Below are 13351 nucleotides of genomic sequence, written 5' to 3'. Positions count from 1 at the left end.
CCGCCAGCGGTCGATAGTCAGCTGGTATCGATCACTTGTTTACAAGTGCTTTTCGCAATGTTTAAAACGTAAGCAATCCGCGTAAAAACTAGGATTAGCCAACTTGGGAGCGAGGAACTGGAAAATGAGGAGCGAGCGTAGTTGAAGGAACCACCCAGCCTACCACCCACAACGTCCACCCACTCCGAAGGTCAAATGCTGCCCACTTACGAGCGTTTCAGTGATCCCAAAAGCGTCCTTTTCCGACTTCCCTTCGCAAGATTGGCAGTGGTGGCTCTCAGCCTGCCCCTCGGAGGATTCTTCTTCTGCGTGATTTGGTCGCTGACCTTCGACTTCGTCAGGAGCACCTACACCCACTGCGATGTGACCAACTATCTGCCCTCCGTCTCGGCGGCCATTGGAAACTACGAGCCCCAGAAAACCGTTTGGAGGCTGGCCATCTTCCTGCATTTACCACTCCGCCTGGCGGTGGCGAAAATCTACTTGGAACACTACCGGGAGCACATCCGCCGGAGCAGAAGGTTGCTGGGCATCCTGGCCTGCTTCCTGAACGTCGTGGAGGATCTGGCCCTCTTCTGCCTATCGTTCTGGACCTCTGCGGATCACTATGAGACCCACAGGAACGCCTTTGTGGTGTTTATCGCCTGCTCGGAGTGCTACATGCTGATGTCCTACCTGCTAAACAGGAATATCCGGAAGACCGTGCTCTTGCCGCACGAGGAGAAGTCGCTGCGGTACAAGAGGAACCTCTTCCTGGTGAATGTGGTGGCCTTCGGGCTGGCGGGATACTGCTTCGTGCGGCACAACTCGCATTGCGAGGCGGGAGGTAAGTGGATGGACCCTAAGATCCGGAAAGAGTGCTTATCGAAATTGAGCCTGAATATTTGTTCTCAAAGAACACTTTCTGTAAGGTAGTTATTTCTTAATCTTTAAAGGGACTGCCACACAATCTTATCGACCTTTATCTCGAGTTCCGTTCTCCATTAATTGAATTTTGGAAAGATGATATTTCCACATCGTGATACACCAATATTAACCAACTTTTGTTTCTGCAGTGTACACCTTCTTCGCCTTGTTCGAGTACATCGTGGTGCTGACCAACATGGGCTTCCACATGACCTCCTACTGGGACTTCTACGCCCTCAACGTGGTCTGCGATGCCAAGCACGGCCTTTACCTTTCGCAAATCTAGACAAATTCAATCAATCCCCGCCAGCGCCGCCACATCATCCAGCCAATCGTCCCCGGCTATTCTGTACATACGCGGTATTAGCTTAAGCTCAAGGTTTACTTAATTTTACCAGAAGGGAGCTGAATCCGAGGGATTCCGACAGGAAACGATTCAGTATGACCGGATCTGATGCATACACACGCTTTTAGTTAGGGCTTTATCACGATTTTATTTAAGATTAAAATGTCTGAAGGATTTAGGTAAATTCGAAACGAGTTCCACGATTATGTAACGCATTATTTATACGTCCTCTTAAGACCAGGCTTTAATAAGGTTATATTTATACACACTCGATTTGCAATTGGCCTTATGGCTCTAGTATTTCGTAAGCATAAAATTGTATTTATTTGAATTCCAATCAATGCCGATTTTAAAATTTTTTATAATAAAATAACTCCGCGATTTTTAAATTACTTCCTTCCAACTCTTATGCAATCATTTTTTTTGAAACTTGGAGAAACTACACTTCTAGAGTGCCAGTTGTTAGTTTGAAGTGTCAGTGCTTTACCTTGTGAAAAAAACGCTGATGTTTCCGAGAGCTTGCTTGAACAGAAATGAGGCACTTCGTCGAGGATGAAACCAAGCTGTTGCCCAGCTCCCTGAAGGACTTTCAGGAGAGACGCCATTTCCGTATCGCGGTGGGTCCCTTCCTGGCCCTCGGCCTTTTGCAGGTGCCCCTCTGCATGGCGTACAACCTGCTGATGGCCATTTGCACGGATTTCGAGTCGACTACGTATACGTCCTGCCATGCCTTCAACTTCTTTCCCACCACTTCGGCGGCTGCCAAGTCGCAGCACACGATTTGGACCTTGGCTTGCTGGCTGGAGTTCCCCTTCCTCATAGCAAGTGCCTGGCTGCAGTTCCGCTTCAATCGGAGGACTCTGCCCAAGCCCGTCCGGAGTTTCGGTTGCCTGATGGCCATCTTCTTGGCGGTGAACAGCACCAGCATGCTGCTGTGGGGCACCTTTGCTCAGGCGGATGGCGACTCTTGGCTGCACATAGGCATCGCTTTGTCCCTGTTCGTGTCCTGTGCCGTCTACATGGGCGGATCCTTTGTGTGCGCCAAGTACTATATGCGCGACCGGAACAGGCAGCTGCAGGAGGAGCTCTCCTTCCGCTTGAAGAGTGGTCTGGTGCTCACCTACTATGTGGCCGTGGTGGTCATGTGGTTCTTTTACTACGTCCACCAGAAGTTTTGCCTTCCTTTGGGTGAGTTGGCCAATGGAGGCATGGGTTCGTATCATTAATCCTGGAATCTCTTGCAGCCTACTCTATATTCGGCATGGGTGAGTTCATCTCCTGTGAGTGCTTCTGCATTTATCTGTGCCTGGCCTACTTTGACTTCTACCACGTCTACATATGCTACGATCAGCGATTGGGATTCTTTCTCAGCGAGATCTAAACAGCTCTTGATTCCTTATAAAATGTATTAAACAAAACAAGACCATATAAAAGAAAACAAAAAGGGCTAATACTACGTCTCGTAGATGCGCACCAGGTCGTCCAGGCTGATCGGATACTGGGTGACTGGGCAGCTGCCGTGCTCCTTCATGTGGCTGACGATGCACTTCCAGCAGAAGACGTAGCCGGAAACGGAGCAGGCAGTGGGCGTCTGGATGGGCAGCAGGCAAACCGGGCACTCTCCCCGCTTGGGAAGGGTCTTCTGGACCTCCTTGGGCAGCTCCTTCGCGGGCATGGCCTCCGGGTTGACCAGGGTGCCACCCACTTTGCGCCGCTGGTCGTTGGAGTACCACCACTGCACGAACTGCAGGAAGAAGGCCAGCACCTCGAGCATTTTGAGCACCAGATAGGTCCACTGGTCCTCCTTGGGAGGCTCGCTGGGATAGCGAAGGGTCAGCCCCAGGGCTCGGAAGATGGGCGAGTGGTTGGAGGCGTACTTGACCAGGTAGAGGAATGTGTGCACCGCCTTGGCGGCATGGAAGGCGTGAAAGGCGCTGAGCAGTCGCTGCTCCCAGGGATTCGTGTCCTCGTGCCTGGCCACCCGGCTCCTCAGCTTCCTCTCCACATAGGGAACGAAGGTCAACAGTGTGGCGGAGGCGAACTGCTGCCGCCGGCTCAGCAGATCCCCCGTGTCCGTGGCCGTCCTCTGCAGTCCGTAGAAGCTCTCCCCGAAGGAGGAGGCCCTCTTCCGCAGGTACAGGTACTGCAGCAGCCAGGTCAGCAGCGGCGACAGCTCCTCCTGGATCCTCAAGCTCCCCCAGAGTTTAAAGTCCAGCCGCAGTCCAAAGTAGTCGAAGATCTTGCTCAGCGCCGGGTAAATCAGGTTGTCCAGCGTCTCTGCAGCCGAGATCTCGAAGATTGACGGAACATTCTGCAGGTTCTGGCGCACATTGGCGGCTTCGGCCATTGTTTATAGTGAATTAATTACATTAAATAAACTCGGGATAAATAAATAGTTTGGACTGTGTTGTTGTTCTTATCAGTCAGCTTGTTATCGATTTTTAATTAGCTTGAAAGTAGCCAAATTTAAAAAACCAACCTAGCTAGTAATCGGAACTATCGACAGCTCTATTGCGAAATTTGAGTTTGTTTTTTCTTTATTTGTTTACATTTATGCACAGTATTGAAGCGGTACGATGAAAACCCCTGGCGCCGGCAATCCCGACGAGCTGAACAAGTCATCGCACAGCAAGGTCAGCAAGAAGTCCACCAAGTCGCGTTCCAAGACAGCGAAACTGGAGCTGACTGGCAAGAATTCCCTCCCCGCATCCGCATCTGGTTCTTCCGCCTCCGCTGTGGGCGGGGGCGTGTCACTGGGCAGTCTGCCAGCCACGCCCACCCACCTGAACATGGTGACAACGCCGACGACGCCGACTTCCAGTATGGGCAACTATAACATGTTTGATGCCTCATTTGCGGTGGCAGGAGGCGGTGGCCATGTAATTGCAGGCGGAATTGCAGGAGCAGAAGCCTCTGGAAACTCCAGTCGAATGGTAAGAGGTTACCTTAAAGTCTAATCTTGCTTCCTAATATCCCCTCCTGACTGCAGGGTCATCAGAAAAGCTATGCCGGCTTTGATCCCCGCAGCATTAAGATCTTTTGGGAACAGCACGACCAGACGGATGTGGAACTGTCCCAGGACGTGTGCGCCCAGCTGGCGGAGGATGCCTCCTACAAAGTCTGGGAGCTGATCAATGTATGCCAGTCATTAAGCATACTGCTCCACCTCTCTAATCTCTCCTTTCCCCTTTAGAACGTGAAAATCTACTCCCGCCACTCGGGCGGAGTGGTTACCTACGATCTGGTGAACGAGGTGCTCAAGGATGCTGACGTGCCGCCCATGCTGGGTGCCATGGACAGCGACTGGGATCGCATCGACTACGACGGCAGCTTTTACTTCCACTCGGACAAGATCTTCGAGCTGAGCGCCGAGTTTCAGAAGGAAATCAATCTCTGCTCTCCCGACGATGCAGACTTTCAGAGCATTTGTCCCGTGGAGGACAGGCACACGGATCAGCTGCGGCAGTGCGTTCAGAGCCTGGTGACGGCTGCCCTCTTTGCGGACAGCAAATCGCAGTCGGCTGCCTTATGCCACGCCTTCCAGACGCCCCTGATGGGCTCTATCTACCGCGTTATTGTGAGCAAGATGGTCCAACTGCTGGCCTTCAAGCAGCAGGATCAGTTGAGTCAGCGGTGCTGGCGATTGCTCCGTGCCTGCAACTACAACCCCACTGCCAATCACAATGCCTGCCGTCCGGAGTATTTCAATCTCGCGGAGGTGCTTGTCAGCCAGCTGATGGCGCCCTACGAGACCATCAAGGCTCCACCCGAGGACCCAGATCCTGGTCAACCGGCCAGCATCAAAATGGAGTTCGAGGAGCAAATGAAGATTGAGCCGGAGCAGGGTTCCATTACAGATAATCCGGAAGTCATGGAGGTAGATAAGCAGGAACAGGATCAGGATCCGCAGATGTTCCCGAGTGAAAACACCGTGGAACACACCATCTACAAGCTGCAAACGGAGGAGGAGGAGCGGGATCCGCAGCCGGAGACGGAACATCTTTCCACCTACTTTGCCACTCCAGTGGGCAACGCCCTGGTAGATGAGCTGTGTGAAACCATCGGACAGTTGGCATCCCAGAGTGGCTACCTGCAGTCAGAGTGCCTCTTCCTGATCAAAAGACGTCTGGCGAGATTCTTCGAGGGTCGCGATGTTTGCAGTGAGAGGGGTAACAATCCAAACCAAATTTTAGTTTTGTTTTAATTTTTAAATTCCTCTGCGCAGACTTCAAATACATCAGCAGGGCAGTGAGAGGGTTAATCGCCCTGGGGGAGTATGCCTTCCGGGAGTTTATTCCCTACATCTACAAACTACGCGTCGAGGAAATACCGGACAGTCTTTGGCAGGATCTGGCGCCGGCTGCCATCTTCCTGGGAGGACGTGATGACCTGTATCTGTACGAATGGTTAGAACACGGATGCGGAGGAGCTCTGCAGCCCTTCCTGGTGCACTATGCAAGTAAGGAACTTCTGGAAAATCAATCGGGAACTCTTCAGTAACTTGAAATACTTACAGGAGCCCTCGAGAAGATGATAACCAAGCGGTATGTGCAGGCAAAACCTCCCGCTTACAGAATAGAATCAGTGCCAGGAGTGCGTCGGCTGGAGTGGAGCACTCTCGCGGCAGCGATGTGTCATGGTGACGATCCTAGCAAGGCGCTCAAACCGAAGCCCACTCTCCGCGAGGCCTTCCCCGACCTCCAATCACCGAATCTCCAGATCAACTGCGCGGGCAACATCCGCTTCAAGTTCGCCGGCTGCCGGCCAATGCTGCTCAAGCCGAAGGTTTCCAGTTTGCCCCATTCCGTTGACTCGCCCTCGTCGACTGCGAACGGTGGTGCGGCTGGTGGAGCTAGCTCAGACATCCTCATTGCCAAGCGAAAGCTCTTCAAGCCGCTGACCAACGTGAAAAGGTTTCCGCCCATCAGTGGCTATCACTACCTGAGAATCTGAACAAGGCTGAGAGAAGTATTACTAGACTTTCTGGGGGGTCCAGGAGCTGACCTGGGGATCTCAATAAAACTGTTCTTTTACTTTAGATTCCACGTGCTTCAGAAATCGTAATTTGCTAAAATTGGTTTAGAAATCAAAACTTTACTCGTTAAACATAAAGAATACAAGACTAAAATGCCTCTTCCTGGCCTTGACCGTTTCCTGATCCCAAAACTGGAACCGGGACTCCCGCCGCCTTCATCTCGGCGACAATTCGCTTGTTGATGATGTTCCGGATGTTGGCATTCACATCCGGCAGCAGTCCACCCGTTCGAGCTGCGTGCTCAATCCGCTGGACAACATCGATTTCGCGTCGCGAGGATATCAGGTTGGTGACCAGTGCCTTGTCCATGTTGCCCACTCGCCCGATCCTGCCACACCGATGGATGTAGTCGGAAACGTGGAGCGGGAAGTCGAAGTTGACCACATGTCGTGCGCGGGTGGTGTCCAGCCCACGACTTCCCACGTCAGTGGTGGAGAGCACATCGCAGTGACCCTTCTGGAACTGCTCGAAGCGGCCCAGCCGGATCTTCATCAGCATATCCCCGTTCAGGTTCAAGCAGTTCACTCCGCTGTTGTTCAGGAAGATGGAGACATAGTCGCTGGTGGTGGACTTGTTGCTGAACACAATTAGTGGCCGGCGCTTGGCGAGATCCTGCTTGACGAGCGACAGGATGGTGGCGGGACGGTCGGCCTTCGACATGCGCAGGAACTTTTGCGTCACATGGGGCATCAGGCGGTGCAGGTGCGGACTCACTACCTCCCGGATGGTGTCCACATCGATGACTTTGTGCAGGATCTCCCTGGTGTTCGTGGGCATGGTGGCCGAGGCCAGAATCAGCTGGGTGCCAGCATCCTCCTTTTGCACCAGATGAAACTGTCGGAGGAAAGACCATTTAATGTTAAATGTTTTTCTTTAAATCCCAGCCAGGACTCACGGGAAATCTCCTGAGGAAGTACGTCAGCTTATCCGTGAATGTGTCATCTAGCAGAGTGTCCGCTTCGTCTAGAACTAGGTGGCGAACCTGCTCCATGCGGTAGATGCCTGTGGTGACCAGCTTGCTCAGCGCTCCCAAGGTGGCCACCAGTATGTCCACCTCCTCGAACTGCGGATTCATCATCAGCTGCTTGGTGTTGCCTCCAAGTAGGGATTGCACCTTGAGATCGGTGCCCTGGAGGAGCTTCTCCGCGACCCCAGCTATCTGGGTGGCCAGTTCTCTGCCCGGAGTGAGGATCAAGACTCGGGGAGTGTTGAGTTTTCGTTCGGGAAGTAATTCCCTTTGGAGCAGTTTGTCCAGGATGGGCAGCAGATAAGTAAGCGTCTTGCCGCACCCAGTTTCGGCGGCAATCAGGCAGTGTTCCTTCCCGTGCACAATGGGTATACCCTGCTTCTGGATTCCCGTCACCAGTTTGACGCCAAGTTCGGCCTGCAGGTTCTCCATGAGTTGCGGGTGAAGCTGGAGCCCTGTGGCGCTAAGGAACTCATCGATGGCCTGCATTTCCTGCTGCAGTTCCTCGCCTTGCACGCTGGCGTTCAGGATGAAGAAGTCTCCCTTGGATTTGTTGTGCAGCCATCCCTTGGAGGCCAGCGGTAGACTCCCGAACTTGGCATCCGCTCGTTCATATTGGGTTAAATTAAACTGACTTCTTCTGCAGGAGATTAGGGCTAGATCCCTCTGGTTTTTCGACTTGTTCTTCGTGGGCTTGGCCTTTGGAGGTTTCGTTTGCGTCTTCACCGCCACCGCGGTGGCAAACGAAGCCGTCTGTCGGGAGGATTGCAGCCGGAGCACCACGGAGAGGTTCAGCATGGCGCGGGTTGGAAGATATTACCCAATGTTTTCATTTGCTGGCGAGTCAGCTGTTTGGAAACCACAAGTGTTGCAAAACGGTCTCCGGGAAACGCTGCGCATGTGGCGGTAAATCTAAAATTTATTTTTATTTGCATTCGAATATGTAACTATTGTAACTATTCAACATCCGAAAACCTTATCTAAGGACGTAACATTTAAGTTAGGTTATCAAAACCTAATCTTTATTTTCAAAACTAATTAAGCTTTCGGGGGCATATGCAAGTTATTCAGGGAGCGTTCTATCTCGGTTAATTGAGGCTTCATTTCCTGGTACTGGGCCATCCTCTCTTTTATTAAGTGTCCCACTTTCACGCGCTCAACCTGCACATCCTGAATGCGCTGTCGATTTTCCACGCTCTTCGCCATGGCAATCTGGAATACATCATTTATATTGGTTTTGTTAGATTGTAAACCTTATACGACCTAAGAATCGAATTGTTCTATAAACTAGGTAGGTGTACCTCAAGCTCCTTTTCCTGGGACTTCAGCTGTCGCTCCATGAACCGAATACTCAAATCCAAGCTGTTCATGCGCAGCGGGCGGGTGAGTTCCTCGGGGGACACGCTGTTGAAGTTCCTGGGGGTATAAAGTGAAGTCCTTGAAAGGGGTTCTAGTTTACCAATACACGAACTACCGCATACCACTTCTTGCCCTTGTGGGGAGCGAAGTGCTCCTTGAGCATCTCCAAAGTGGTCAGCTTGGTGTCCACATCGTTGCCGGCGAAGAAGCACTCGTTCACATCTAGGACGATCTTCGTCATGACCTTTCGGGCGGTGTTCACCATCTGCTCCGTGTCCAGGCTCGAGGCTTCGTGCTCCTCGAGAATGGCGGCGCAGGAATCCAGATCTGAGGGACTAAGCACAAGCTGATCTTCGGTCCATTTCTGTGTCAACCTCCTTGCCTACCTCAAGTCCGCGAAGATCTGTTCAATAACGTCCTTGTAGGCCTGCTTCACCTGGGGAACGATCGCTTGGTGGCGCCTAAAGGCGGTTTCGGTATCCTCTCCCATTTTATCCATAATTTTCGCTCCTTCCCAAGAAATTTAAGTACTCAAATTTGTTTCAAAATTTGATCAAAAATGTGACCATTTATCGATATCTTTAGAATACCAACGCCTGCATACATATGTTTGTAGATATGGATACTTCGCTTTAAAATAGCTAGTTTAGCGGGGAAAAGGCTAAAATAAGTGTATATTTAAAACGTCCATACTTACAAATTTGAATTCAAAAAATTAAATGTACCTACTGATTATTATATGATATTTTATGATTATAAGGGGTACCTGATTATCAGAATAGCTATCTATACTTATCAATATCTTATAAAAATTCCACTCAGTACGTTCCATATCTATACATAGATACATCTCAGAACGGTTGAATGTTAAATAATGTTTTTTTAAGCAAGCAACTTATTAGGAAATATAAAATATATTTAAACTACATATATTTAAAAAAATTGTTTCATAAATAACCTTAATTTAATTATATATATTATAACATATAAGTTAATATATGTTCTTAGTTCTTTTTGTCGTTATTTTTCAAGTCCAATTCAAAGATTATTTCTCCAACTAAATTACCAAACTTTTCACATGTCCTATCGGCAAGGGGAACTTGTTGCCGTCATCTTGCGACACTCAATAGAACTCCACTTTCCGGCTTGCAGGAAAAGTTGTACTGCGCTTTTCCCACATCGAGGAAACTTGTCACAATGGAATTTCCTTTTATCTCCGCACTTCGAAGGGTTTTTAATTTGTGCAACGTTTTGGCCAAATTGTTGAGGCGGGGACGCAGTTTTTAATATGTTTTGAGTAATTTGTGCACATTTGCGAATTTTTATCGCGGCCACAAAAGTTCGTCCTTTGTGCTCCTTTATCGTGCTCCTTGTTGGCGCGGTTGTAATGATGACTTTATGACTTTATTTACGTGCAATAAAGGAAGCATTCCGCGTAAAATTCAGGTTTGAGCATCATCCTGCCACTACTTCCGAATATAAATGCGATTCAGGTTAATTTATTCGTTCTCCGGTCCAGCATTTCCATTATTTTCGGAGCCGAAAAGGAACTCAGCTGTGGAGTAGGCTGAATTCGAAATGTGATTCTATGCACTGAAAAAAATCATGGTATTTCCAGCAAAGTTCTCAATAAATTTGAGTTTACTTTTAAGGTGTATAAAAGTGTGCAGTAAAAAATACTCCGTCACTTACTTGGATTACACATTATTTGTTGCATATTTTTAGGCGTTACTTTGAGTCTCTTGATTTTCCCAACTCATTTAATATAACTACTGCCTCATTTGTATTACTTTGAATATTTCCCTGTGTAGCCTGGCCCTCAAATATGCTAAATCCCGGCCAGAATCCTGAGCTGTCCTCTCCAGAATTCGGGGGCGTGCCAGTCGGTGGCCGTGTTAACATACATGTGCTACTCTGCCTGACGCATGTCTTGCTAAACTCGGCTCGGAATTTGCATTTCAATGATTAAAGTGTTAAAATGCCGGCCGACACATGCGGACTTTTCAGAGAGCCCAACCCGCCCTAGACCCCCGGATAGTTCCTAATGGCTTTATAAAGGGAACACCTCAAGCAAAATGCGATTTTAATATTCTTACACTCGTGCACATGGTGTGAAGAACTGAAAATGTTGACTTTTCGTGGTGCGACTGGCTGGTATGCAAATAGGTCTTAAATTCTGGGAGAAAGTTTTGCATACTTTTTAGAATTCAGAATTAATCTTGTAAAATAACTATACATTTTGCCCAGAGCTGTTCGTTTGCCTTGCACAGAACACTCCAAAAGTGCAGATTCTTCACAATAAGTTTTCTTTGTGCTACAAATTTATTTATTTAATTATTTACCAACTAATGGGAAACAGGACAAGGTAACTGGGCGAAAAATGTCTTTCTAGTGTTTGTTTCATCTCTAAGAAAAGTTCGGGAGTTCTTACGTTATTTATTTAAATTTCCTTGGCACTGTTTAATCAAAAAGAAAGAAAGTTTTAGATTTCACCTTAGTCTGGTGAAGTTATCCGAGTTTCTTTTCACTAATCAAAAGGTGGCGTGTCGTCCTGTTCTGGGATTCCCCTGTTCAAATCAGATAAATCACTAGGCTCTAATTGCGGCTCCATTTTTCCGATAAGCGAGGCCATAAAAAGGTGAAACAAAGGACACTCCGGCCTAACTCCTATCGCGCCAACGCCATCTGCACTGAGAGAAAAGCTTAGCTGAAAGAGTAACCATTAAATGGGCTACAAATTTAATAATATTTCTGAATTAAAATGTACTTTTTTGTAAGTGCTTTTATAGAGAAATAGTTTCCGACATTTGCATATAGCGTTTTTTTTATAGACTGTGACACATTAAAGTTTATTTACGTAAAGATTGGCAATATTTAAATTTAGAGTTGATATTAACCTTTTTTCCGTGTGCCACAGTGGGCACTGCCTGTCGGCGACAGCCATCACTTTGCGACACTTGCGGGCGTGACAGGATTGGAGGACCTTTCTGGGATTTACCGGCGCTAGTGGGGAATATTAGGGGGGACCATTGGGGGACCTAGAGTGGCGGTGGGGCCTCAGCCGCAGTGCGTGAAATGCATTTAAAATTTTCACTGCATACTTGTCGCCTCAAATTACAGCGCATTTGTCGAGTGGCGCTTTGTGCTTTGTTCCTGTTTCTGGCGCTTCACATGCTGAGGCCACAGCAGAGGTCACACAACTAGGGATATATTACTTCCAAATTATATTTTTGGACTTAGTTTAGATGGACCTCCCCATAAGAAGTGACTTCTCTTTTATAGTGGTTATAAATTAGCTGTATTACATACATTTTTACAAAATTGTACGTTTGCTTTAAAATAAATGTTTAACTATCACATCATAAGACTATGCATTTTATCATAACTATCGAATCAAGAAAGGGAAAAAAGGATATATTTTTTATAATGTCTTATAAGGGACACACACCCTTAGTTGATATCAGGGGCACATACCATATTGCCCAATCACCGAATTAGTTATTCAACTAATTAGAACTATTGAACTGGAATGTACCCCGGGAACACTTCCATTTGACTATAATCACATATTTATGTGACCGCAGCTGTAGGCACTCATGCGTGCAGACGAGTTTGCACTGCTGGAAATGCGCTTTAAGCACGCATTAGAACAATGGATGGAACCGCAGCGATGGCTACATCTAAATGTATCTGGATATGGCAGCCGCAGCTCTGCCGATTTTTGCGGATTAACACTGCACACGCAGATGAAATGTAAGTACAATAGCCAAGAGCACCGCCTCGCAATTGGTATTCATACTGAGTTCCCGCTACACATGTAAGCCGTCGTTGAAGACGCCTCATCTTCTGTGTTTCGGGTGGATTTTATACGCTATATGCTGCACGCCATGTGCCACCCAAACCTTTTGTTTGCTCAAGCTCCTGGGGGGTATCCTTTTCGAGGGGCAGGGAAAAGAAAAACAAGCAAACAAACACAGGACACGAAAGCCGGCTGATGGGGTTAGTTTACCGATGCGGCTTTACGGGCTTAACATATTAATTAAACTTGAAGTGGAAACACGAAACCCGGCTGGGTCAACTTTAAATTAAGTTTTAATCTGTTGCTCATATTTAAACAGCCAGCAGGTTGTTGAGTGTGTGGCTGCACTGCAAGAATTCCATTTACTCCCCTTTGCAAATAAATAGCGAATTGAAAGCAGGCAGTCATTTTCGTTTAAAGCTGTTGAAAGAGTTTAAGGCTTATTAAATTTAAAAACGGTTTAGGTGTGCCAATTAGTTTATTGACAGGAATCCCCATTCATTTGTTAGGTCTTAAGTTTTCACCGAACTTCAATTAGTTGTACACCAGGTGGGCTCTCTGTGTAGCAGCCCCAAGGATACTTAAACTGTGCGTGTGGTGTGCTCGTGTTTTGTTGTAAGCCCCGATGTTCCGGCTCTGCATCTCTAATTGAAATTGGTCATTTGGCACACGACTTCCAGCGACCGACGACAGGGAGACTCAGGACTGACGGGTGACAGGCGACAAGTGACTGGCAAGCAACGACATCGGGCTCTCAACTGCCGGCCTGCACAGGGAGAAAAGCTGGATTGCCAGATATGAGTTTTCAAAATACGAAGAAAACAACATTCTTCAATCAAATGTAGAGGTGTATTTCAGTATGCAAGTCTTTGCAAATCAATGAATGTGTCATGTGCAGTGTTGCATACTTTTAGACACCCTAATAAGTGTCTTAAAGAA

The 13351-nt window shown here is 48.0% G+C and overlaps 6 protein-coding genes across 6 annotated transcripts; 3 read left to right on the top strand and 3 right to left on the bottom strand.

The window, feature by feature from the left end:
* Nucleotides 1–9: 9 nt before the first annotated feature.
* Nucleotides 10–1644, top strand: LOC108029226 (post-GPI attachment to proteins factor 2). Its single transcript, XM_017101419.3, has 2 exons — nucleotides 10–826; nucleotides 1056–1644. The coding sequence occupies exons 1-2, from the start codon at nucleotides 196–198 to the stop codon at nucleotides 1190–1192; spliced, it is 768 nt and encodes a 255-aa protein (XP_016956908.1). The 5' UTR covers nucleotides 10–195; the 3' UTR covers nucleotides 1193–1644.
* Nucleotides 1645–1769: 125 nt separating this feature from the next.
* LOC108029224 (post-GPI attachment to proteins factor 2) lies at nucleotides 1770–2645 on the top strand. The gene is made up of 2 exons (XM_017101418.3): nucleotides 1770–2440; nucleotides 2497–2645. The coding sequence occupies exons 1-2, from the start codon at nucleotides 1786–1788 to the stop codon at nucleotides 2631–2633; spliced, it is 792 nt and encodes a 263-aa protein (XP_016956907.1). The 5' UTR covers nucleotides 1770–1785; the 3' UTR covers nucleotides 2634–2645.
* A 3-nt stretch (nucleotides 2646–2648) lies between these two features.
* On the bottom strand, nucleotides 2649–3675 carry LOC108029223 (peroxisome assembly protein 12). The gene has a single exon (XM_017101417.3). The coding sequence runs from the start codon at nucleotides 3597–3599 to the stop codon at nucleotides 2706–2708; it is 894 nt and encodes a 297-aa protein (XP_016956906.1). The 5' UTR covers nucleotides 3600–3675; the 3' UTR covers nucleotides 2649–2705.
* An 81-nt stretch (nucleotides 3676–3756) lies between these two features.
* On the top strand, nucleotides 3757–6290 carry LOC108029233 (uncharacterized). Its single transcript, XM_017101427.3, has 5 exons — nucleotides 3757–4185; nucleotides 4242–4388; nucleotides 4446–5421; nucleotides 5478–5711; nucleotides 5769–6290. Exons 1-5 carry the CDS (start codon nucleotides 3829–3831, stop codon nucleotides 6203–6205), a joined length of 2151 nt encoding a protein of 716 aa, XP_016956916.1. The 5' UTR covers nucleotides 3757–3828; the 3' UTR covers nucleotides 6206–6290.
* A 38-nt stretch (nucleotides 6291–6328) lies between these two features.
* Nucleotides 6329–8093, bottom strand: LOC108029234 (probable ATP-dependent RNA helicase DDX28). The gene is made up of 2 exons (XM_017101428.3): nucleotides 7183–8093; nucleotides 6329–7121 (listed from the first exon to the last, which is right to left on the bottom strand). The coding sequence occupies exons 1-2, from the start codon at nucleotides 8050–8052 to the stop codon at nucleotides 6375–6377; spliced, it is 1617 nt and encodes a 538-aa protein (XP_016956917.1). The 5' UTR covers nucleotides 8053–8093; the 3' UTR covers nucleotides 6329–6374.
* Nucleotides 8094–8141: 48 nt separating this feature from the next.
* Nucleotides 8142–9201, bottom strand: LOC108029003 (uncharacterized). The gene is made up of 4 exons (XM_017101046.3): nucleotides 9000–9201; nucleotides 8736–8948; nucleotides 8556–8670; nucleotides 8142–8466 (listed from the first exon to the last, which is right to left on the bottom strand). Exons 1-4 carry the CDS (start codon nucleotides 9110–9112, stop codon nucleotides 8293–8295), a joined length of 615 nt encoding a protein of 204 aa, XP_016956535.1. The 5' UTR covers nucleotides 9113–9201; the 3' UTR covers nucleotides 8142–8292.
* Nucleotides 9202–13351: the final 4150 nt, after the last annotated feature.

This window comes from Drosophila biarmipes, chromosome 2L (assembly GCF_025231255.1).
Source record: "Drosophila biarmipes strain raj3 chromosome 2L, RU_DBia_V1.1, whole genome shotgun sequence".
NCBI lineage: Eukaryota > Metazoa > Arthropoda > Insecta > Diptera > Drosophilidae > Drosophila > Drosophila biarmipes.
This window is presented reverse-complemented; position numbering and strand designations above follow the sequence as displayed.